The 25,353-nt window shown below is 32.1% G+C and overlaps 5 protein-coding genes across 9 annotated transcripts; 1 reads left to right on the forward strand and 4 right to left on the reverse strand.

Annotated features, from left to right (window-relative positions):
- LOC107612487 (G-type lectin S-receptor-like serine/threonine-protein kinase At4g27290) lies at nucleotides 466-3,767 on the reverse strand. Of its 3 annotated transcripts, none has more exons than XM_016314177.2 (7): nucleotides 2,360-3,767; nucleotides 2,129-2,251; nucleotides 1,902-2,050; nucleotides 1,605-1,815; nucleotides 1,260-1,500; nucleotides 1,022-1,169; nucleotides 466-927 (listed from the first exon to the last, which is right to left on the reverse strand). In XM_016314177.2, the coding sequence occupies exons 1-7, from the start codon at nucleotides 3,621-3,623 to the stop codon at nucleotides 637-639; spliced, it is 2,427 nt and encodes an 808-aa protein (XP_016169663.1). In that variant the 5' UTR covers nucleotides 3,624-3,767; the 3' UTR covers nucleotides 466-636. The 3 variants fall into 3 exon arrangements, with proteins under 3 accessions (XP_016169663.1, XP_016169665.1, XP_016169666.1); XM_016314179.2 differs by having other exon boundaries at nucleotides 1,260-1,497; nucleotides 2,360-3,765; XM_016314180.2 differs by having other exon boundaries at nucleotides 1,902-2,041; nucleotides 2,360-3,764.
- Nucleotides 4,998-7,617, reverse strand: LOC107612489 (G-type lectin S-receptor-like serine/threonine-protein kinase SD1-1). Of its 2 annotated transcripts, none has more exons than XM_016314182.2 (7): nucleotides 7,030-7,617; nucleotides 6,642-6,773; nucleotides 6,316-6,479; nucleotides 6,011-6,221; nucleotides 5,665-5,902; nucleotides 5,409-5,562; nucleotides 4,998-5,323 (listed from the first exon to the last, which is right to left on the reverse strand). In XM_016314182.2, exons 1-7 carry the CDS (start codon nucleotides 7,529-7,531, stop codon nucleotides 5,036-5,038), a joined length of 1,689 nt encoding a protein of 562 aa, XP_016169668.1. In that variant the 5' UTR covers nucleotides 7,532-7,617; the 3' UTR covers nucleotides 4,998-5,035. The 2 variants fall into 2 exon arrangements, with proteins under 2 accessions (XP_016169668.1, XP_020964677.1); XM_021109018.1 differs by having other exon boundaries at nucleotides 6,642-6,783; nucleotides 7,030-7,248.
- LOC107610640 lies at nucleotides 8,823-10,100 on the forward strand. The gene has a single exon (XM_016312665.1). It carries the CDS (start codon nucleotides 8,823-8,825, stop codon nucleotides 10,098-10,100), a length of 1,278 nt encoding a protein of 425 aa, XP_016168151.1.
- On the reverse strand, nucleotides 19,816-23,474 carry LOC107612491 (G-type lectin S-receptor-like serine/threonine-protein kinase SD1-1). 2 transcript variants are annotated; one of them, XM_021109019.1, is made up of 7 exons: nucleotides 22,207-23,474; nucleotides 21,553-21,675; nucleotides 21,311-21,471; nucleotides 21,000-21,210; nucleotides 20,674-20,911; nucleotides 20,433-20,583; nucleotides 19,816-20,230 (listed from the first exon to the last, which is right to left on the reverse strand). In XM_021109019.1, the coding sequence occupies exons 1-7, from the start codon at nucleotides 22,430-22,432 to the stop codon at nucleotides 19,919-19,921; spliced, it is 1,422 nt and encodes a 473-aa protein (XP_020964678.1). In that variant the 5' UTR covers nucleotides 22,433-23,474; the 3' UTR covers nucleotides 19,816-19,918. The 2 variants fall into 2 exon arrangements, with proteins under 2 accessions (XP_020964678.1, XP_020964679.1); XM_021109020.1 differs by having other exon boundaries at nucleotides 21,311-21,462; nucleotides 22,207-23,467.
- LOC110262382 (G-type lectin S-receptor-like serine/threonine-protein kinase At4g27290) lies at nucleotides 22,435-23,471 on the reverse strand (the record flags this gene model as incomplete). Its single annotated transcript, XM_021108151.1, has 1 exon — nucleotides 22,435-23,471. A coding segment is annotated over exon 1 (1,005 nt), but the record flags the coding sequence as incomplete, so codon positions are not given.

A 25,353-nucleotide genomic window follows, 5' to 3' on the forward strand; every position in this document is an offset into this window, starting at 1 on the left:
CAAATAGGACACTTTAAACCTTAAGGACCAAAACAGAAATACGTCCAAACGTAGGAGACCAATTTAATACTTTACCCTATCACATTTCTATAAAATAAGCACTTTTAGAATTAAAAACTCAAACACATCAGCTACTTTTAATATAGTCATTTATTGTTTAAGCTTTTTTTTCAAAAAGAGCTTAATTAATCTATTTACCCAAACTGAACCTTAATCTAATAAGATATAAACACAAGTTAATAGTGCTACAAATTCTAATCAAGAGGAAAATTTTAACTTGAATTTAAAATTCAGTAAGGTGTAGCTTTTGCCTTGTTAATATACTGTTGATTTAAGATTTGCCTTATAAAAGCCAAGATTTAAAGTAGGAAAATGTCCACTGATAATACCGATTTTTTTTAAAAAAAATCATTAACTTCACGAGTGACGTTCGCTTATGGTTCGACCCACTTCTATTATCCAATATGTCAAAAATCTTATAGAAGATATTATCAATCAAGCACCCTTCATAACAATATTACACATGACAATTAACTATCAGATTGTCTCATAATTAACATTAGCAAGTCATTTAATAATCTGTTCATATTTTGCTAAGACATATGCAGTATATATGTTACAAATTTTTAAGCAATTCTAACGTGGTTCTAAAATGGACATACTTAATTCATTAGTAGAAAATAAATTACTCTTATTTGGTGAAGAATATTCTCGAACAAAAAGAGCTGGTTGTTTTGGCTGAGGCAAGCAAATTTCACTACCTAACATCATAACCACAGATGACATGCTTGGTCTCTCATGTGGATTCTGTTGGAGACACAGAAAACTAATTTGAATGCATCGCAATGCTTCAGAGCCATTGCAAGATTCTTTTAGGTCTTCACTAATCAAGTCTAAAGGCCTCCCTTCCATCCACAAATTCCATGCCTGAAAAAAAAAAAATCAAATTAAGAATCAATAATATCATTAATTCACAATGGACAGTAAGAATAGAAATAATAACAATATATGTTGTGCTTACGTATCCAGTAAGGTTTGTATTTTCTTTTTCATGGCCTCCTGTGTTTTTCTTTCCTGATACTATCTCCAACAAGAGAACACCGAAGCTATAAACGTCTGATTTTACTGAGCAGTTTCCATCAATTGCATATTCCGGTGCTATATATCCACTAATTTAATAATATATGATTAAAATGAGAAGCAGTTTACATAATAGCTAAACTACATATTAGAAATCAAGAAATGTTGAGTATCCTTACTATGTTCCAACAATGCGATGCGTAATTTCTGCAGTCTTGTCTTCTCCCAAGATTCTAGCTAAACCGAAATCTGAGATCTTTGGATTCATCTTATCGTCAAGTAAAACATTACTTGCTTTGAGATCTCTATGAATAATTCTAAGTCTTGAATCTTGGTGAAGATAAAGAAGGCCTCTCGCTATCCCACATATTATATCGAATCTTGTAGGCCAATCCAAAAGCATTCTTTGTGTTTGATCTACTAATATTACATGCAAGATAATATTTGCCACATTCAAAGTAAGAAGTTTTACAACTACTATTAAACAATTTCAAATATGCATATAAAGAATTTAGTGTTCATACCAAATATAAAGAAATCCAAACTCTTATTAGGCATGTATTCATATATAAGTAATTTCTCTTCATTCTGAATGCAATATCCTTTTAGTTTGACAAGATTACGATGCTGAAGTTTAGCAATCAATGCAATTTCATTCTTAAATTCCTCGGCCCCTTGTCCAGAACCAGTTGAAAGCCTCTTAACTGCTATTCTTTGTCCATTTTCCAATGTTCCCTGCCATTTATCAATTGCAATTTAGCCTTAAAATTTTCATTTTCTATTCTAAGATTCTTACAAAAGTAGCTTAATATGTCTATTACCATGAAGACAGGTCCAAAACCACCTTCTCCAAGCTTGTTTTTATCAGAAAAGTTATCTGTGGAAGAAGCTATAACTGATAGGTCATAGAATTGAACCTCTGTGTCTTCCTCGGAATGATCCACGAATGCTACAATAGCCTCTACATTATCTTAAGACAAGTTAATAATTACTCTTAATTATGATTCAATAATTTACTTATTGCTCAAGAAAATTAGATAATTCTTACCTTTCAGAATGGCCCTTTTCCTTCTTTTCCATATCAAACACAAAACTAAGAGAAGGCCACATAATACGCCAATTGTGACTCCAACTGCAACTCCTATTTTGACCTTGCGTCCGTTGTTTGTCTCTTCAATGGTTTAATGTCACAATACAAACATAGTTTAAACCATGTGGCATAATTTAGGATTAAAGAAAGATTAAGAGCAGTTTAAGGCCAAGTAAATGCATTACATACCTAACTCTGAAGCAGGAACTCTAATATAAAGATCTTGGCCTGCATCTGGTAGAATCCTCAAGTCATTAAGATCACCAAACCACAAAGCACAACCACTACCTTCACCTCTAATATCCGAATTCGCATAAGCAACACAGGAACAATTCCTCAAGCATTTGTCTCTGCAGTCAACAAGGTTCATGCTCTGATTCAAGTACCAACAATTCTCAGTGTCCGGCACTTTCATCTTCTCATACTTAACAAACTCATCACTTTCACATTGTAGCAGCTTGTCGCGCAAGCAACCTCCTGCGCTGTTAGGCCTGAACCCTCTCAAACAAGCACAAGCATCAACTGCGGACGTGTTCCAATCACAATTGGAATTAGGACCACAAACACTATATCGCTCGCAAGAGTCTCTTGGCAGGGAAACATAGACCTGCCATTGTTGGTCAGAATCAATCCAAACAAAATACAGACGCTTGTAGGTGGCTTGATCCAACACCATCCTCACGGGAACTGAGTTGTTATCAAGGTGGAATGCGAAGTAGACTTCATCCTCATTGGAGACAAAAACTAAGCTGAAAAATGCTTGGCGCTTTATGGTTGGTTTGCTACCATAACCCACTCCAATCCACGGTCCAGAGTTGAACTGTTTCATTGATCCTATTCTCTGCATTGGTTCTGGCCACTTAGTCACATCCATTCCCCAATTTAACGTTCCTGGCGAAGGATCTTTGTTATTCTTCCACGCAGTTACGCGCCTATCCAAACCAGTCTTCAAATCCTTACCAAGCTTCATCCCTGGCAAGAGTGTATCACCAGGGTAATCAAAGCTTTGCCATAGATAATTCTTTTCTTCCGTCAGAACAAGGTTCCCTGAATCCAAGAGCTGCAGGATTGGATTCTTGGGTTTTGTTGATACGCTCACAGACCATAGAACAGTATTGTTGTCTTGACTAAGGAGTAGTGTGTTCTCTGTTGTGTTGTTTATGATCAATAGAAGAGAGTTGGGTTTGGTGGCGGGTTTTTCGCGGTTTGCGACCCATACAATGGTTTGACCTGGGATATTTTTGTACCATATGCCAAGGTAATAACGGTTGGTGGAATTATCAAGAGTGAAGAAACCAAGCTCAAATTGTCCGGTCTTGGAAACTAAGGTCTGGTTTTTACTTAGAGACTGGAAGTGAGTGATGGTATCAGTTTCTGCAATTGTTTGGAAGATTTGAAAGAGAAGAAGGTAGAAACTGATAATTGGTATAATAGTAATAATGAAGTTTCCCATTGTTCGTGAATTGTGATGGCCCCTTTAATTTGCGAGGGTGCTCAAAAGAGATAATATAACATATACTGATATACCGTTAATCACAAAATGATTTGACATATGATATTTCTTCAACACATATAATATGTGGGTATTTTAACAACGATTTCTTCGACTGCGTATTAATTCTTGGTGTTGCTGTTGATTAGTAGCTATTGGAGTCAATGCTAACAGAGGTGATTGCGTATACGCATTGATTACTGTTGGGTCTCCTATTACCTTGACTACAGTTCACAAATCAAAATTATCACCACAAATTATGCTCTATTTCATTCTAGTTTTAGAAATGAAACAAGTTTCTAGTGGTTAGATATTTAGTATAATTCAATTTTGATGCACAGAAAAGGTCATATACTTAAATTCATTGTTTTTTTTTTTTAAAACAAAAACTATGGCAAATTAGGTAGCTTTTGTTTCAATAAGATTATATGATAGAGACTCAATATTGCACTTTGGTGATAAAAAATTATGTTGATTCTGAGACACAAAATTTTAGTCCTTTTAATACTTTTAAAAAGTGAGGACTCATAGAATTAAAATTTTTTGAGATTGACATTGAATTTTAATAACATTTCTTTTAAAAAATATCTTCATTTAACTTTTCAAATTCTAAATTTACTATTCAATTTCCATATTTATCTTAAACTAAGGGCTTGTTTGGGTGAGCTTTTAAGAAAAGATCTTTTTTCGAGTTATCTTTTTTTAAAAGATCTTATGGAGAAGTAAAAGTAATTTTATGTTTGGATATCTCATACAAAAAGATCTTTTTATCTATCAATTATGTTTGGGTATAACAATATAAAAGTACTTTTTTGTTTATTTATTACATGAAAAACATCTTTTTTTTAAAGAAAAAAGATCTTTTAAAAAAAGATGTAAATTACAGCTTCTCAAAAAAGATCTTTTTTTGATTTTACTAGTGCTTTTACTTTTACTACTAGAAATTTGCCAAACATGCTAAAAAATAAAAAAAAGATCTTTTTTCAATGAAAAAAGATCTTTTTTTAACAAAATAATGGCGCCCAAACATGTACTAAATATAATAATGAGATATCATTTCCGTCAATATATTTTATACCAGACTTAATTTAGTCAGTCTCTAAATCTTTGTTTTCAATCTTAATCTTTCGATCTCAATCTCCTTTCTAAACGCAATCTTATAGTTTTTTATCAATGAAAATTTTAAGTTAGTGTTGTGAACTTTTCGCAGAGTAATTCAATTTTCTTCAATTTCTTTTGTTTCACAGTGGCATATTATTGATAATAGTTTCAAAATAGTGACAAGTCCAATAATAATTTTTGAGAAAATTTTACCCTAATAAAATCCATGTTGACTTAGAAAAGAAAAAAAAAATTCTTTCATATAATTTTTGTTACCGAGCTTCCATCTCTGTAATGCTTAATTCGTTTTTACAAGTACTGGAACTGGAACCATCAAAAGGTTCACAAAAGATAAATGTAGGAGCTTTGGGTTGAGGCAAATCAACTTCGCTTCCCAACATTAAAACCACAGAAGACATTGTTGGCCTATCATGTGGATATTGCTGTGCACATAGGAGGCCAATGTGAATACAACGTTGTACTTCACTCAAATTCCATGAATCTTTGAGGCATTCATCCACCAACTCCAGTGACCTTCCTTGCTTCCATAAATCCCACGCCTATATTAAACACACATATATCAACCGTGTTATTTATTCCATTCATCAGTTAAGAATATTAAACTTAAAATTGCAACACACTTACGTTTTCATACAAGCTTTCATCATTGTCACTTGCATAAAATAATCTTCTATTTCTCTTTCCAGATACTATCTCAAGTAATAAAATGCCAAAGCTAAAGACGTCAGATTTTATCGAAAACAGTCCATTAACAGCGTATTCTGGAGCCATGTATCCGCTAGAAATATATATCAAAAAAGATAATTAGAACAATAATATTACTAGGAGTATCTTCTTATTGTGATTCAAAGAGAAAAAATTAAATATGGATATGACTTACAAAGTTCCGACGATTCTCCTTGTATTTGCTTTACTTTGATCGCCTCCAAAACTTCTAGCTAGACCAAAATCTGATATTTTGGGTTCCATCTTGGTGTCTAATAAAATATTACTTGTTTTAAGATCTCTATGTATAATCCTTAACCTTGAATCTTGTTGAAGATACAATAAGCCTTTAGCAATTCCGCTAATAATGTTAAAGCGCTTGGACCAATCTAAAGTACTCCTTCGTTCTTGATCTGTCATAACATGCAACAGTATTGTAGTAAGTAAAATATCATCATAAAGGAGTTACAAGTCTACTAACCAGAGATTTAGCTAACAAAAGTATTTTAATGGATACAAACCAAAAATAAAATAGTCCAAGCTTTTATTAGGCATGTATTCGTATATTAGTAATTTCTCCTCTTCTTGAATGCAACATCCGAAAAGCTTTACAAGATTACGGTGTTGAAGTCTAGCTATTAGCTTTACTTCGGTTTTGAATTCATTTAAACCCTGGCCAGAACTACTTGAAAGCCTCTTGACAGCAATTTGCTGTCCATCTTCTAATATACCCTAAATAACAGTACATCAAAAGTAAAATTTCTTAGTTGCAGACGTATTAATTGTCCTTTAAAACATAATTTAGGAGCATATCTAAAAAACTAACCTTGTATACAGGTCCAAAACCACCTTCTCCAAGTTTATTGTTGGGGGAGAAATTATTAGTGGCCATTGCTATTGTTGATAGATCAAATAATGGAAGCCCCATATCTTCCTTTTGTACATTGGTGTGATGAGTAACAAGCTCATCAATCCTTAAATGTTCCAATGCTATGTATTAAGGAAATAAAAGAGGACAATTAGAGTGTATTTGGGAATGCCACTAACAATGTATCCTCTAAGAATTGATTAAAAAAAAATGGCAATTCAATTTAGGCAATGAAGTGAGCAGCATGTCCATTGTTCCCATTATATTCACATCAATGTATGTACCTTTTGATGCTGTTTTTTTCCTAAGCATGTACCATGAAGCAATGATTATCATGAAAATCACAATAATGCTCCCGACAACTATTCCAACCACCGCTCCCTCCTTTCGTCCATGTTTTCTCCCTCCTGACTTCTCTGCATCATTCTAAATACTATAATACTAGAAAGACAATAACATAAAGTTATTTTATTTAATATAAATATAACTCTATAATTATATAGTTATTACATCTAGCTAATAACCTTTTTAAAATGAATAATCGATCAACAAAATTAAATAGTTCATGAGAAAAGATCAAAAGAAAGAAAAGAAAAATTTAAAAATAAAGTGGAATATTAGTTGATTATTTTTTGTTCATAAACCATAATTAAAAAGAAGACGACGCAGTACCTTGTTCCTCTGAAACTGCCATTCGAATATAAAGATCTTGTCCACCTTGCTTGACCAACCTAACATCAAACAAATCACCATTCCACAATTTGCATCCACCCAAAATTACGCTATACGCCATACAAGAACAGTTGCTCTTGCATTTTCCCATGCAATCCTGTTGGTTGGACAGAGAATAACCACCACTTGGTTCTTTAAGAGAAGAATATCTAACAAACACATCAGTGCTACAATTCAAAGGTTTGTTTCTCACACATCCCTGTGTAAAGTTCAAGTAATAAGCATAATCAGTTGGGGACTTAGGAGTGAAACCATCCAAGCAAACACAAGTTTTTGCCTCATCGCAGTTCCCGTTTGGTCCACACACTCTACTGTATTGGTCACATATGGTGGTGCTATCATTTTTATTTAACCCAGAAGATGAAGAATTAGAGGAAGAAGCTTCCACAAACATGTAGGTGTAGGAAACAAGAACAAGAAAAATAATAAGAAAATTTTCCATCAGTGTAATTGTTACAGTGCTTTTTCAACCTTTTGGAAATAATCATATACGGGGCAAAAATATCAAGAAAAATTTCCAAATTGAACATAAACCAGGCATACTAAACAGTTTTATATTCTATCTATCAATCTATGTCTGGCCTTTAAAGTCAAACCGACGTTATTTGATGTTGACTAATTTCATTGACGTATTCAAATTAAACTATATTTGTTTGTTTACACATATTGTTATGATTGGTCCATGAAATTCATTTCATCTAATATTTTATTTTCAAATTACCCATTCACATGCATGCTTACAATTGGCACTAAATTTATAATCCCCTCCACTCTTGTTAATAATTACATGACTGGAGAAGAGTACACCTGATCAAGACTCATTCTTGGTGATTAAGTAACCTATAATCTTTTGGAGTTTATTAATGTATGAATATTACTGGTACTCCTAAGTACTCTCTCTTTTATTGGATTTTATTAGGTATTGTGTGACATTAGTTGATCACAGATGTATAATAGAATATGAAGAGATAGCTAGTATAATTTTTATTTTTTTATTTTTCTTTTTTTCTTTCTTTTTGGCTATATATAGCTGTATCTTTTATCTCTGTAATCAAATAATTTATCATTAATGCAAAAGACACATTTCTTTCTTCTTTAGCTTGCTTTTCACTAAGAAATCTGCAGTTCACAGATTTCATCATGGTGCGGTGAGCATGGAAGAGCTGCAAATATTGTTAAGCAAGGATTGTGAACTTTACCCTTCCTTCTGCAACATCCATAGTAGATCGAGAAGCTGGAGTAGATAATCCAGAAAATTTGCAACCACAAACATTTTTAGTGAGTGATTTACAAAATCTCACAAAATTGATGAATCAACTTGCCAGCCTTCAAACGCAAGTAGAAAGATCAACATTGAACTCGATTCAAGACCAGACAAGTCCCTTCTACCTCCATCCAAATGAAAGCCCAGGTTTATCACTAACTCAAACTCCTTTTACAACTCGAAATTATCACTCATGGGCGAGATCAGTTTGGCTATCCATCAAATCAAAGAACAAGTTGGGATTCATTGATGGAAGCATTCTGAAACCTGAAAAACTGACTCAACCTATGAAGTTTGGGACAGATGCAACACATTTGTACTATCGTGGTTGCATTCTTCCCTAAGCACGGAGATTCTTCAGAGTGTTCTTTGGTGTAACGTGGCCTCGGAACTCTGGAATGATCTCAAGCACAGATTCTATGAAGGTGATTTATTTCGGATAGTTGATCTTCAAGAAGAGATGTTTGCGATGAAGCAGGGAGATCTATCCATCACTACATATTTCACTAAATTTAAGGGAATTTGGGAAGAACTTGATGAGTTCAAACAAATTCCATCCTGTGACTGTGGAGCATCATGCTCATGCTCATGTGGACTGAAGATCATCAGAGAATATAGAGACCAAGAACATGCTGTTAGAATTTTGAGAGGGTTAAATGATCAGTATACAACAGTAAAATCACAGATTATGTTGATGGTGCCACTGTCCAGTGTGAATTCCATCTATTCTTTACTTTTGCAACAAGAAAGACAATTAAGCAACTCAGATCAAAGTGAAGAAAGGATGCTAGTTAATGTTGTCAATATTGGAGGAACTGGTAATGAAAACAACAGAGAATTTGGTATGACCTTGAATGCAAATTCTAGTATCACAAATCGAGGTGGCAGAGGTGGACGTGACCGAGGCCGAGGCAGAGTTAGTAGTGGAAGAGAAATGATGAGAAGTTGTTCTTATTGCGGAAAGGCTGGACACACCATAGAGACTTGCTACCATAAGCATGGATTTCCTCCTCATTTGCAAAAGAAATTTGGAGTAGCAAATGTGAACAATATGATTGTTGCTGAAAAAATATGTGTAGATGGCAACGTGACTGATGTGCATTCAACTCAAGAGGAGAATAGTAAAAGCCTAGACAACTTGTTTTTCGAAGATAAAAAACAAGCATTGATTTCTCTATTCCAACAACATAAAGGTGATCCTGCTCATAGTTCTCTTCAAACACAAGCCATAAACACAATGATAGCTCCTTCAGCAGGTATATACCATATTTTATCAGTTTCTCACATTCCTTTGCACACACATGACTGGATAATTGACACTGGTGCCACTGCACATGTTACTTTTTCTCTTGATACTTTTCACTCTCATCACACAATAGATCCTATGTTAATCAAATGTCCAAATGGAACTGAGACCACAGCAACAATTAGTGGAACTATAATTTTAACCCGTGATTTTTACCTTACAAATGTGTTATATGTGCCCTCTTTCAATTTTAATCTCATATCTGTGTCTGAAGCAACTGATTTTTTACCTTGTCAATTTTTATTTAACAATACACATTGTGAGATACAGGACAATCTTTTCTTGAAGATGATTGGTCATGCTAGACAAAAAGGTGGCTTGTATATCTTCAATACAGATGCAATTTATGTCAACTTAGGAGCAAAGAATAGAGAACTAGTCAACACCAGCAATTCAGTTAGTGTTGCTGCTGTCACATATACTATAAATCATGAAACTTGACATTGTAGGTTAGGACATGTTTCAATTGATAGGTTACAAGAAATGAAAAAGAATTATCCTTTTATTGTATGTCCATTAAAAGATGAACCTTGTGAACCATGTCATTATGCAAAACAAAGAAGATTGCCTTTTCCTTTGAGTCAAACAAAATCTGTCAATTTATTTGATTTAGTGCACATGAATATTTGGGGACCTATTTCTACTCCATCTTTTGCTGGTCATAAATATTTTTTAACAATAGTAGAAGATAAAAGCAGGTTCACTTGGGTATTTTTTATAAAAAATAAAAGTGAAACTTATTTTTTTATTCAACAATTTGTGCAACTAATTGAAACTCAATTTCAAACAAAAATAAAAAATATCAGAACTGATGATGGAGCTGAATTTATCATGAATTCTTTTTATGAAAAACAAGAAATAGTTCATCAGACTTCATGTGTTGAGACACCTCAACAAAATGAAGTTGTAGAACGAAAACATCAAGATATTTTAAATATTGCTAGAGCACTCATTTTTAAGGCTCATCTTCCTAAAATTTTTTGGAGACATGCTGTACATATTCTCAATAGAGTGCCTAATTCATCTATTAATAATAAAAGTCCTTATCAGATTTTTTTTGGTAAAATGCCAAACATTCAACACTTCAAAATCTTTAGATGTCTTGCATTTGCTTCAACTTTAGTTGCAAATAGAAAGAAATTGGATAAAAGAGGAAGAAAATGCATTTTTCTTGGCTTTAAAACAGGAACAAAATGATATCTTTTGATGGACATAAATAACAAACAATTTTTCATATCTAGAAATGTAATTTTTTATGAAAATTTCTTTCCATATAAGGATAATCAAGTTTCTCATCGATTTGAATATGTTTCCAATTCTAATCAAGACACTAAACCTACATTACATAATCATGATCCTATAAATGTCTTTGATAGCAGCACATTATCTTTCCATACCTTAGATTTACATCCCATTCAACATACTTTACCAAATACTCCTTCCAACACTATTGATGTTCAACCACAGCCAACCTTACCCATGTCTTTGAGTTTACCAGTAGCACCAGCATCATGTACTACACCATCATATGATGAAAATTCATCCAATTCTCAACCCACTCGTATTAATCCACCTCCTTCACTAAGAAGATCTCTTAGAGAAAGACACAAGCCAAGATACCTTGATGATTATGAATGTATGCAAACCACTGTCTCTGATAGCATGATCCAATCATCAATCACAAAAAGGTATCCTCTTTCCAATTATTTGAGTTACAATTCCCTGTCACAATCACACAAAGCACTTTCCATTACAATTTTCACAAATCCAGAGCCAAGAAACCATGAGCAGGCTATTCTGAGTGATTGTTGGCAGAAAGCAATCAAAGCTGAGCTTCAAGCATTGGAGGAAAGCAAGACCTGGAAACTTACTACTCTACCGAAAGGGAAGCATGCAATCGGATGTAAATGGATTTTTAAAACCAAGTATAACTCTAATGGTACTATAGAGAGACACAAAGCAAGGCTTGTGGCCAAGGGCTTCACTCAAACACAAGGGTATGACTATTTTGATACTTTTAGTCCTGTAATCAAAATGACTATCCTTCGTGTACTCTTAGCAATTGCAGCCAATAAGAACTGGTTTATTCATCAATTAGATGTGACCACTGCTTTTCTTCATGGTGATCTACCTGAAGAAGTCTATATGAAGTTGCCCCCTGGTTTAAATGCACAGCCAGGAATGGTTTGCAATCTGGAACGATCCTTATATGGCCTTAAGCAAGCAAGTCGCCAGTGGAACTCCAAGTTATGCTCTGTCTTGATTGCTTCAGGTTACTCACAATCAAAGACAGATCATTCTCTTTTCACCAAATCTTCTCCAATATGTTTCACTTCTATTCTTGTTTATGTGGATGATTTAGTTCTAGCGGGAGATGACATAGAAGAGATCCAACATGTGAAGATGAAATTCGACACTTTGTTCAAAATCAAAGATTTAGGCGAACTAAAATTTTTCTTGGGCATGGAAGTTGCAAGGAGGAAAAGGGAAATAGCTTTATATCAAAAGAAGTATACTTTTGATCTCCTAAAAGAGTATAGATTATTAGATTCAAAACCAGCCAGCACACCTACGAATTATTCAATTCATCTCTCAAAGTCATCACGAACATTGTTGGATTATGCTAAGCCATATAGAAGACTCGTTGGAAGGTTGATATACCTCACTAATACCAGGCCTGACATAAGCTTTGCTGTTAGCAAGTTAAGTCAATTTTTAGATTGTTCTACAGATGAGCACTTCAAAGCAGCCTTACATGTGTTGAAATACTTGAAAAGAGCTCCTGGATAAGGATTACTTTTTGAGTCTATTTGTAACTTGTCCCTCCGTGGTTTTTCAGATTCTGATTGGGGTACATGTCCGAATACCCGAAGATCAGTGTCCGGATATTGCTTCTTTCTTGGAAGATCTTTGGTGTCCTGGAAAAGTTAAAAAACAACAAGGAATTTGGCTGATGTACATCTTGAATGACTTCAAAATCAAGTTACCAGGTCCTATGACACTATTTTGTGACAACCAATCTGCTAGATATATTGCGACTAACCCAGTATTTAATAAAAGGACAAAACACATTGAGATTGATTGTCACAAAGTTAGAGAAAAAGTTCAAGACGGTTCTTTAAAACTCATGCCAATTCCATCAAGAGAACAACTTGCTGATGTCCTTACAAAGGCACTTCCACCAGGTCCTTTTGAAGAGTTATGTAGTAAGCTTGGAATGTATAATTTGTACACTCCTAGCTTAAGACAGGCTATTAATGTATGAATATTACTGGTTCTCTCTTTTATTGGGTATTGTGTGACATTAGTTGATCACAGCTGTATAATGGAATATGAAGAGATAGCTAGTATAATTTTTTTTTTTTTTTTTTGGCTATATATAGCTGTATCTTTTATCTCTGTAATCAAGTAATTTTTTATTAATACAAAAGATATATTTCTCTCTTCTTTAGCTTGCTTTTCACTAAGAAATCTGCAGCTCTGGACGGATTTCATCAGAGTTCAAGATGATTAAGTGTGAAAGGAAGCTTGATAAGACAAGACCGAACCTTATTGGATCAAATTGGTGAATAACTTTCTTGATCCATTATTTCCAAATTAATTAAATTTCAATTTTATACCATAAATTTAGTTGTTGAAAAACATACATAATACTTACATTAATTTGGGGGTAGTGGTTGAGGCCATATATAAGACGTTGATAGTTTTACACTCGGTTATTTAAGAAGATTGAACGAGTAAGAACATATCAATACATAAAAGAAATGTAGAAAGCTTGGTAAGAATTTTTAAATCTTTATTTGTTAGTAGGATCGGAATAGTAGTGAAAGTAGGGTAACATAGTGCCAAAAGTGTAAATTTTCCATTGAAATGGTGGTAAAAGAAAGTGTAGTGATTGGAAAATTCATAGTTCAAAGTTAGACCAACTCTGTTGACTCTTATGCTATGTGTATATGTTCTGGAGTGGGGACTGTATATATTATAATTAGGGCTAAATATTCTTCTCTTATCTAGGAATTGGTATATTAAGATGATGTATTTTCCATCTAGATGACGATACCAAAAAAAGCAAATGAGTATCTATACTATACTTTTCCATCTCAAAGTTTGATTCGGTATAATTATTTTGGCATGTTTGTACTTTATACTGTGTATTTTCTTCTTCTCTTTTCTTCTAGTACTTCACCACTCCTAGCATAAAAACTAATAAATGCATTACCAATTGAAAAATCAAAATAACCAGAGATACAACTGTTCATGAATTTGCTGTCCTTGATTAAGACCTTGAATACCTGCTCATGCACTAATTGAACTTGCAAATCTTATATTATCATATTAAATTCCTTGATCATGCATTTCTTCAAAGATGCTAAGAACTTCATATTATAATTAAACTGAGTTTTTAACGTTTCAATTACAATTAACTAGATTTTGTAATATAATTTGAAGTGTATTTAATTATTATCCAATTATAGTATGAATTTAAACTTTGATTTGGATTTTAGATTTTAATTATTATTTTTTGTTGTATTTGATTATAAATTATACTTCGTGTTTATTAAAATCAATCATCAAAATTTCATTAATATAAAATACATGTTAAAATATAAACATACATTAAAAATAAATTAAACAGATATATTTATACACAAATACATTAATGGCGTATATGAATAGTATTTTTTGTTTATTATAATTTGATTAAACAATGTACATTTTTCTTGGGCATGTAGGACTACAAGTTCGCGCACCCCCGACTAACTCTATAATTTATATAGAGTTTGTCTGACTCGGACGGCAAACTTTAATAATAGCAACTATTATCATCGTCTCCAGAGTATATAGGAGTACATAAGAGTACATATCATACTTTCTTTTTTTGTTTGTGTTTGGTCGATCATGGTATAGTAATTAAATTGTATAGTAAAGAATAATACTTTTATAAACCAAATAAGATATTCACAAAGAAATTGATGTTCAAACAGTCTTGTTCATCACAATCATCAACACTGAAATAAAGATCTCTAAGTTTGAAAAATGCTAGAAAATTTTAAAATACGCTAAAAAATCTGGAAGACCGTAAAAATTCTAAAAAATCTTATAAAACCCTAAAAAATACGGTTTTTTATGATTTTTTTAGGATTTTTAGAATTTTTGAAGGTTTTATGAGTGTGTGTTTTCTGTGCCAAGTCAAACTTAAGGACAAAATACCAAGAGTTACGGCTAGGTTTAAGGTGCAAAGTACCAAAGAAAAGAAAAAAAAAGCTTTTGTAGAATCTCTTTCCAAACAAAGTTAATTTTAAAGAAAAAACATTGAAGCAACCAATGATAATGATCTATCTAACGAAAAAAAAAAATTTGCTCTATTTTTAAATTGTGAGCCGTTGAACTTTGAAAAAGTTTCTAGAATAACAACCGGAAGAAAGTAATGGATGAGGAGGTTCATGTCATTGAAAAGAATGCCATATGGGAGCTGACAGATTTACTTGCAGATAAAAAGCCGATTGGAGTAAAGTGGCTTTACAACACTAAGTACAAACTCAACTTGTATTTCTCGTTGGTGCCGACGATATTGAATAAGCCATGTTTGTTGTCGGTATACTTTTGTGTATTTTTATATACTGTTGGAAATGCTGATAATGGGCTAATGGCTTAAAAATTGAAATTTTCGAAGATTTGGATGAAGTTCGCCGGGAGTGCGGCGAATTCTATAAAATTATAGAAGTTAGCCGGGATTGAGCGAACTCACTCTAATACAAAAAAATTACATTTATGAAATTAAAGTTGAAATATTAGGTTTAGAGAAATAATAATTTTTTTTATTTTATTTTAAAAAAAAAGTCCTATTTGATTATAATTTAATTTTTAAATTTGATTATTATCTTGAATGTGTTTGATTATAACTGAATTTTATAAATAGTTTAAAACATGTTTGATTATAATCTAATTATAACATGAGTTTAAACTTTGATTTAAATTCTTAAGTTTGATTATTACCTTAAACACATTTGATTATAATCAGATTCTGTAACATAATTTGAAAAGAGTTTAAAAGTATAATTAGGGACATCTAATTCCAAAACAACTTGTCTAAAAACACTAGAATTTAGAGTGATTTCGACAATAATCAAACATAATTCTGTATAATTAAACATAAAATCAATCAAATTATTACCGGAGCAACAATTTGTAACCAAATTATTATATATACTCAAAGTTTAAGTTTGTATTTTCTCAACCTCACATATAGTATTAGTAGTTTCAACATACAAGAAATCTCATTGTGTAAGAATATAAACTAACTTAAGACTAACAAATATAAAATCAATCAAATTATTATAGGAGCAACAATTTGTAACCAAATTATTATATATACTCAAAGTTTAAGTTTGTATTTTCTCAACCTCACATATAGTATTAGTAGTTTTAACATACAAGAAATCTGAAATCTCATTGTGTAAGAATATAAACTAACTTAAGAGTAACAAATATTAAATAACTTGAATCAATCAAATATTGTTCTGAAAATTAATCATACAGCAATATATTGATAACCTAAAACAAAAAAGTAACAAACTAGCACTAACAACCACAAAAAAAAAGCCAACCTCCAATAATATTTAATTATTACAACTAGGTATCCTTTAAATATTATTTTTTATTCAGCTTTTAGAAAAGAAAAAAATAAAAAACAAATAACTCTCTTAATTTTTTGACCAATTAATATGTAAAAATGAATATTTAAATTAATTAAATAATAATAAATTTTTAAAAAGATTGACTAAAGACTAAAAGTTAAAAGACAATATACATCCCTTCCCTTTATTGTAAATGGTTTTTGGAATTCCTCATTCATTGGTACTTTTAAAATTAATTGTGATGCTAGTTATTTTGATTCGGGTGATAGTGTTGGCTTTGCTTGTATTATTGGAGATTGTAATGAGAGTTAGCAAATAGGATGTTTGGGAATGATTGAGAAAAATAGTATTTTTCAAGGGAATTTGTTTGCTATTTTGAGAGAATATCTCTTAGCTTGGGGTGTGAGTCAGCGAGATGTTATTTGTGAGACAGATTGTGTGAAAGCGTTTAATCTTGTTACTAATCACCAAGATAGTTTTGGGTTTATTGATCCGTTGGTGTTCAAAATAAGGAATATCATGCATTAGAATTGGCGTGTTGACTTTCGTTTGATTACGAGAAATATAAACACAGTGGCAGACATCATGACAAAGATGGTGATAAGATTACAAATTCATGATGTAGAACTTCATTCTCCTTGAAGGAAGTTTAAAAATAATCTTAAACGAGACTGTTATTCTATTCAGTTCCTTTATTTTTCCTGTTTTTTATTATTTAATTTATTTAAGTCACAAAAAAAAAGTTAAAGGACAACAAACATTTCTCATATTTGATATGCATAGCTCTTTTAATGTAGCTATTGAAATGACATTATCAAGTTTAGTTTAACTTGCCTCCAAATCAAATTCTTAACATTTTTTTTACCGAAGATATGGAGACTCGAACTCGCAACCTCTTAATTGAGTATGAGAAGATTATGCCATTTAAGCTATTGCTTCTCGGCAAATTCTTAACATTAATGCTGAGTCTATACTAATTTGAATTCAGAAAGCATATATTCGTTCACCATAACTAACTAAAATTTATATATTATAAATCTATCTATTTATCTATTCTTAATATATAAAAGTAGGTACATAGGTTTACCCACATTACTTCTAAGTTATTTCTCTTCTTCTACTAACGCCATATCAACACCATCGTTTACTTGGCAAAATTTTAGAATCCACCATTCAAATCTTGCCAAATCAACTTTTATTTTCAAATTAAAAAAAAACACAAAAAATAACTAAAAAACACAATAAAAACCAACGACTTAACTTTTTCCAAATCAATCCTTATTTCTAAAACAACAAAAACACAAATTAACATTTACCCAAAAAAAAAAGCTCTGAAAACCAAAGAGCTTATTACCTTTTTCATACTTTTCGAAACCCTCTTTCTTTTGGCACCTCTCCGTACCAAGATCCTATTTCCTCCATCCTCTTCCGGTCTCATGAGCCATTGTTTTTTTCTCAAAACAAATTGTCCATCACGATGTCCATCTCCGGCGGAGCCGCATTGCATAAATTGCAAAAACCAGAGCAAACTCCATTCCTCCTGTTGCGGTTTTCCTGTCAGAGCTCGATTCTGGGTCTCAGACCAATGTCACCATTCGGCGCCGCCAACGTAGGAAATTCGTCCCAGGTATCTTCCTAAAGATTTTCAACTTTGCCGTTTACTCTTCTCATTCTGTTGTTCAATATCATTTTCAATAGCCCTATTTATTGCATTGCATAAATTGTAGAAACCAGGGCAAACTCCATTCCTCCTGTTGCGGTTTTCTGTCGGAGCTCAATTCTGGGTCTCAGACCAACGTCACCATTCGGAGCCGCCAACGTAGTAAATTCGTCCCAGGTATCTTCCTAAAGATTTTCAACTTTGCTGTTTACTCTTCTCATTCTGTTGTTCAATATCATTTTCAATAACCCTATTTATTTGTTATAAATAATAACATTTTAATTGTGAATTCATTGCAAGTAGCACAGGTTTATGTATTCCTCTTTTTTAAACGGTTCTGTCCAACAATCACAACCAAAATTAGGTTTACCCACATTACTTCTAAGTTATTTCTCTTCTTCTACTAACGCCATGTCAGCACCATCGCTTACTTGGCAAAATTTTAGAATTATCTATTTATAATCTATCTATTTATAATATATAAAAGCTGATACTAACTTTCTCCACAATGAGTTTAAGCCATCTTTTCTTTGCTAATGATGCCACATCAGCAATTCTAATGACTTGGCAAAAGATGAAAATCAATAAATTACTATTTAGTAAAATATTTTAAAAAAATTAAAACAAAAAATTCTTATCTATTATTATTCAATTGAAACATCAAGCACTAATTAAATACAATAAACATACATTAAAAGTGTCATAATAATAATTATTATAAAAAATTTCAGTTACAAATATTCAAATTCTACCACTTATATATATTAAGACTCTTTATTTCTTAATCTCTCATACTAATTGTCAAAAATTTTTTAAATTTAATTTAATATGGCATCTCACTCTAGTATATATAAATTTTAGTATTAGGAATTACCGGACTCATTGGCTCTTACAAGAAGGCATCAAGATCCAGGAGAGTCGTTGAGCTTGAAATCAACGAATAGAGGCCATTGCCTAAGAGAATTGCATTTGCTGCTGTTAGAATATAACTAGGATCAATTATGATTCTCTTAGTACCTATAAATACCTTTTCATATTGTATCATTCTAGACAACTTGAATAAACATACACTTAATAATACACAAATCTTTTCTCCAATTTAGTCTCTTATTTCTAACACCTGCACTTTGATTTTTATAGAACTTTCCTTTTCTTCTTCTACCATCATTCTTGCACTGTATTATACTTTCTCTCTCTCACCACCAATGCAATGTTGAATAAAATTTCTTGTTAGTTGCGGTGCCTTTTTTATGATCTTTTTTGCAGTTCTGAATATAATTTGAAATTGGGTATTTAGGAGAAAAGAAATAGCTAAAATCAAAAGAGAAGAATGATAACATGCAGAAATCAAAGGGAAAAGAGAAAAAACTCACTAAATTGTACTTCATCAAAATGCAGAAGTAGAAAAGATGAAGATGGTAGCGGGTGTGACAGGAAGAAGAGTGGAGGAGGAGGTAATTTGGCGCGTGTGACTTAGAGGTATGAGAGAGGAGGAGCGTGTGTGAATGAGTGAGAATGAGATTGTTTTTTCAGTTTTTAGATTTTTGTATTTGTATACGTATAATAATAAGGCAGCTACTTTCATGAAGATGCCAAAAACATCTTTTCATGATGATATTTGTTTAAAAAGTGTAATTTATTTATTTTGCAACACTTTAAATAAAGGTAACATTTTTATTTCAAATAAAATCAAGCCTTACAATCTATCATCCAATGGTCAAAATAATATATCTTCACATGATGACAATCATTAAATCTTCATTGGAGTAGCCACCAATAATAATAATAATAATAATAAACTAGCGTCACGAATTTTAGAAGAACGAAAAGGTTATCAAAACTTTTTGAAAGAAAGAAAGAAGGAAAGGAAGGAAATTACATAACACCGAAATTAACTGGTCATCGTTACAGTACAAAGCCATTTAATCTGCTCTTATTTTGCTACACAATATATATACTCCCTAACGAGCTTCTACATTGGAGATACTTAATTCATTGACAGAAGCTAAATTACTCTTATTTGATGAAGAATAATCCTTATTAGAAGAAGAATATTCTCTAACAAATAGAGCCGGTTGTTTTGGCTTAGGCAAACCAATTTCACTACCCAACATCAAAATTACAGATGACATCTCTGGCCTGTCATGTGGATGCTGCTGCAGACACAGGAAACTAATATGAATGCAACGCAATGCTTCAGAAGCATTACAAGATTCTTTCAGGTATTCACCAACCAAGTCCAATGGCCTCTCTTGTATCCATAAATTCCATGCCTATAAAAGAACACATCAAATTATGTGTCATTAATTCATAATGATGGTAAAATACAGAAGTTATAACAGTATATTATTGCAGTTAAATTGCTACTAGTCCTATAGTTCAAAAGTTTACAGCCAAGTTCTTCTATTGCATTGTTAATTGAAAGCGATAGTAAACAAAAAAGGAAATAATAACAATAATATATTTTGTACATACATGTCCAATAAGGCTTGTACTTTCTTTTTGATTGTGTTCTCCTCTGTTTTTCCTTCCTGATATTATCTCCAACAGCAAAACACCAAAGCTAAATACGTCTGATTTTATTGAGAAGTTTCCATCTATCGCGTATTCTGGTGCTATGTATCCACTAACAAACAATATAAGATGACAATCAAAGACCGTTGTTAAAATATTCTAAACTATATAGTGAAAGTCAAGAAATGTTAAAAGATCTTACTAAGTTCCAACCACCCGACGTGTAGAATCTGCAGTTTGGTCTCCTCCCAAAATTCTAGCTAATCCAAAGTCTGATATTTTAGGATTCATCTCATCGTCTAGTAAAACATTACTTGCTTTAAGATCTCTATGAATTATTCTAAGTCTTGAATCTTGATGAAGATAAAGAAGACCTCTTGCAATGCCACAAATTATATGAAATCGTCTTGGCCAATCCAATACTGTTCTTTGTGTTTGATCTAGTAAGATATAAACACAAGTTAATATTGCCACAAATCCAAATAAAGAGGACAATTTTAACATGAATCTGGAATCTAGATTTCTTACCAAATATAAAGAAATCCAAACTTTTATTAGGCATATATTCGTATATAAGTAATTTCTCTTCATTTTGAATGCAATATCCATGAAGCTTTACAAGATTACGATGCTGAAGTTTGGCTATCAAGGCAATTTCATTCTTAAATTCCTTGATCCCTTGTCCGGAACTAACTGAAAGTCTCTTAACTGCAATTCTTTGCCCATTTTCTAATGTTCCCTGCCATTTATCAATTTCAAATATTGTAAGAGACACAAGAGAATTTCATTTGTTATTCTAAGATTGTTAAAAAGAAAAGTGGCTTAATATGTCAAATTACCTTAAACACAGGTCCAAAACCACCTTCTCCAAGCTTATTTTTGTCTGAAAAGTTATCAGTGGAAGAAGCTATAACTGATAGGTCATATAATGGAACCTCTGGATCTTCCTCTTGTTCTTCCTTGGACTGATCCTTTAATGCTGCATTAGTCTCTACATGATCTTAAGACAAGTTATTAATTAATCTTAATTATAACAATGCAAGAAGTTACTTTATGCTCAAGAAAAGCAGAGAACTCTTACCTTTCAGAGTGGCCCTTTTTCGCCTTTTCCATATCAAACAGAATGCTAAGAGAAGGCCACATAATACGCCAACTGAGACTCCAACTCCAACTCCTATCTTGACCTTTCGTCCATTGTTTGAATCTTCAATGGTTTATTGTCAGCAGAGAACACAAACATTTATTCATGAGACAGTGAGAATGCCAGAAACCATGTAGCATAGTTCAAGATTAAACCATGGACCTCATTGTTTGTATAAAATCAAACACACCCTAGTCCTAACAGTGAGACAATTTATGTTGGGTACAAAGATCTTGCAAAACGTAAGCTAAATGGACATGAGAATATGTATTATATATATAACCGTAAGTATAAATGTAACTGGATCATAAAGTACACATAGCTCAAATAATATTTCAGCAAAAATACTTTTGATTGTAAGACTTGATTAAATAATTTCTTTCGTTGTAACATTAATAAATACCCACAAGTATCTAAGCAGTACCAGTAATTTGTAAATTTTAAATTGTAACTACTTATCAAGAGTCAAGTCAACCATTTATTAAGAGCACGCACGCACCTAACCTTCAAAGGAGATAATCAAAGAAGCATTTATATAATAGAAACAGCAAAGATGTTAGTCCATAAAATTAAAAGCTAAAATTAATGGCATACCTAACTCTGAAGCTGGCACTCTAATGTACAAATCTTGGCCTGCATCTGGTAAAATCCTCAAATCGTAAAGATCACCAGACCACAAAGCACAACCACTACCTTCACCTCTAATATCCGAATTCGTATAAGCCACACAAGAACAATTCCCCAAACATTTCGTTCTGCACTCATCAAGATTCATGCTCTCATTCAGGTACCAACAATTCACAGTATCAGGCACTTTCATCTTTTCATACTGGGCCTAAACCCTCTCAAACAATCACATGCCTGAGCAGGCAACTTTGACAAATCACAGTTCCCATTGGGGCCGCAAACGCCGTATTGCTCGCAAAAATCTCGCGGCAGCGAGTTATAAGCCTTCCATTCTTGCGAACCGTAGTCCCAAACCGAGTACTGACGCTTGTAAGAAGTTGCATCCAGCACCATTCTTGTTGGAACAGAGTTGTTAACAAGATGGAACATGAAGTAAACTTCATCCTCATTGGAGACATAGACATAATCGAAAGTTGGTTGGCGAACTCTGGTTGGCATGCTGCTGTAGACCAATCCATTCCACGGTCCACTGTCGAATTGTTTCTTTGATCCTGTTGTTTGTATTGGATGTGGCCAGGTTGTAACTTCCATCATCCAAGTTAAGTTTCCCAGTGAAGGATCATCCACGGTTTTCCACACGGTCACGCGTCGATCCAGGCCGGTTTTCAAGTTCTTCCCTAGCTTCATCCCTGAAAGAAGCGTGTCAGAAGGGTAATCAAAACTCTGCCATAAATAGTTCTTTTCAGTTTTATCATCTTGTTCTCTCAAAACAAGGTTCCCTGAGTCCAGTAGCTGAAGAACCGGATTGGAAGCGCGTCTCGACGGCGGTGTAGACCATATAACAGAGTTGTTCTGGAGGACGACAAGTGTGGTGCTGTTTTGTGTGGTGTTTATCTTCAAAACAGAAGGGATGTTTGTTGTGATTGGTTTCTCTCGGTTCGCGACCCATACCACGGTTTGAACCGGGAGATTGTTGTACCATATGCCGAGGTAGCGGTTTTTAGAGTTGTTAGGAGTGAAGAAACCAAGTTGGAAGGTTGTGTTGATGGAAAGTAAGGTTTGGTTTTCGGTTAGAGACTGGGAGTGAGATATGGTGTGGTTTGCAGCAGTGGTTTTGGGGATGGTAAAGAGAAGGAGGTAGAAGAAGAAGAAGAAGAAAGTGATGACGGAAATTGGCATATTAAAGAAAGAGTTTGCCATTGTATGTGCCCGCTATGAATGGGTGTTCATATTTTAAGCGATTACCAACCTTCCAACAAGGTTGATCATATTTTAAGACGTATGTTATGGTCCCAGAAAAGGACCTTACATTTCTGTAAATTGGAATACTATTCCTTCCTATAGTAATATTAGTCTTCCTATCAACTTCAAAGTGTTGTTTATATACTATACTCAACTATTAAAATCAATTATTATGTATTTATTTATGAATTACATGTATTATTAAATTTATTTTTAATATATATTTTAATTATTATATATTTTTTCAAATTTTTTAAATAAAAAATGAGAATAAATTATATTTTCATAATTTATTATATTTTATCATAAAAAATACAAAAATACTAAATTTTATGTCTCTATTCTTTATGTCTTATTTTTATTGTTTTATCTTATCCAATTTTTATAAACAAACGCAGTCTAAATAATAACAAAAAATAATAAATTTTAATAATCTCTTAATATTTTTTTATTTTTTATACTAAATAACTAATTTTACTGGTTAATTTTGATGTTTTCGTAATATAATTGTATCAAATTTATTTTTAACCAATGTCACCAAAAGTATATATACCACACCATGTTCACACTTGTGCTCGTTATTTTGGTTGAATTAGGTGCCTTTTCTGCTTTTAAAAACTTTTTTTTTGGAATAATCTTATATATAAATTTTTTTTTACTAAATCTAGTTAAGTTAACATAATATTAACAAAAATTATTTTTATTATTCTCACTCATTCATTCCTCTAAATTTATTATTCAACCTAGTTAACTTAGTTTACAAAACAAACTTATATGCATAGTATTTTTTTTCTTTTTAACGGATTTACTTAAGAGTCTAATAACATAAAATTTTTGAAGTTATTGATATATTTAATTTAATAAAAATGTAAAAATTATCTTTTTAATGATTTTCAGTAAATTATTTTTATAATAATTTTAAAATATTTTCTTAAAACACATATTAACAGGATTTTTTTTAGTTTCTTTTTAATATCTTACCCTAATTAATACAACACATCAATTCTATGAAAAACAACCCAACTTTCCTTTGCAAATTTTCCTAAAAAACAACACATATTTTTTTTTTTGAAAATAACAAAAAAAATCTACAAAAGCGTAAGATAGAAATTATATATCCATTATGCATATATCTTTGATCGTATGCAATTTATATAAAAAGTATATATTTTAATATTTCATAAATTTGAACGCACAACTTTTAATTAGTATGTAAATTTACTTATTTTTTATTGGCTTCACAATCATTATTAATATTACACATATTTAATTATAGATAGATTAATACACATGTTTATTTTTATAGAATTTGGATGAGTTAATATTTAAAATGATCCTGAAATTTGATCCCGATTTAATTTAATTCTCGAATTTTTAATTGACCCAAATTGTATCCTAAAATTTTAATGCGTACCTCGAGTTGGTCCTTCTGTCCATTTTTGTCATCGAAAAATTGACCTGACACAATTAAACGACGTCGTTTTGCTATTTGTTCGAAAACAACGTCGTTTTACTCTCCCTCTTCTTCTTCCTCCTCTTCAAGCAGTCATGGCTTAGGTACTACTTCGAGTTTCAGAAACATCAGGTATGGTCTCATCCTCCTTTGGACTCATCTCTTCTTCTTTTTTTATTTTTCCTCCGTATAGTCATTAAATCCATCACTCGCACTCTCTCCTTTTTTCTGTGATTTCTCTTCAACCCATTTTCAATGATCAAGTAATCATCATCACCTTCATCTATACATGCATGAGCAATTGTTTCATTCACAACAATAACCACAATCTCTTCTACTTCTTTCATTTCACTTCAAAGTTCAAACTGATTCATAATTATCATTATTATTATTATTATTATTGAAAAAGAAAATATAGA

Source organism: Arachis ipaensis, chromosome B08, assembly GCF_000816755.2.
Source record: "Arachis ipaensis cultivar K30076 chromosome B08, Araip1.1, whole genome shotgun sequence".
NCBI classification, from domain to species: domain Eukaryota; kingdom Viridiplantae; phylum Streptophyta; class Magnoliopsida; order Fabales; family Fabaceae; genus Arachis; species Arachis ipaensis.

Coding starts and splice junctions, on each gene's coding strand:
- LOC107610640 (XM_016312665.1), top strand. CDS start 8,823: ATGAAGCAGGGAGATCTATCCATCACTACATATTTCACTAAATTTAAG.
- LOC107612489 (XM_016314182.2), bottom strand. CDS start 7,531: ATGGAAAATTTTCTTATTATTTTTCTTGTTCTTGTTTCCTACACCTAC. Junction 6,774..7,029: donor GGCAGTTTCAGAGGAACAAG/GTACTGCGTCGT, acceptor AGAATGATGCAG/AGAAGTCAGGAGGGAGAAAA. Junction 5,563..5,664: donor AGGAGAATCGTCGGAACTTT/GTAAGTCATATC, acceptor ATATATTTCTAG/CGGATACATGGCTCCAGAAT.
- LOC107612491 (XM_021109019.1), bottom strand. CDS start 22,432: ATGAAAGTGCCTGATACTGTGAATTGTTGGTACCTGAATGAGAGCATG. Junction 20,584..20,673: donor CGTCGGGTGGTTGGAACTTA/GTAAGATCTTTT, acceptor ATTGTTTGTTAG/TGGATACATAGCACCAGAAT. Junction 20,231..20,432: donor GTACAAGCCTTATTGGACAT/GTATGTACAAAA, acceptor GTTCTTTTATAG/GCATGGAATTTATGGATACA.
- LOC107612487 (XM_016314177.2), bottom strand. CDS start 3,623: ATGGGAAACTTCATTATTACTATTATACCAATTATCAGTTTCTACCTT. Junction 2,252..2,359: donor AGTTCCTGCTTCAGAGTTAG/GTATGTAATGCA, acceptor AAACCATTGAAG/AGACAAACAACGGACGCAAG. Junction 928..1,021: donor ATACAAACCTTACTGGATAC/GTAAGCACAACA, acceptor TTTTTTTTTCAG/GCATGGAATTTGTGGATGGA.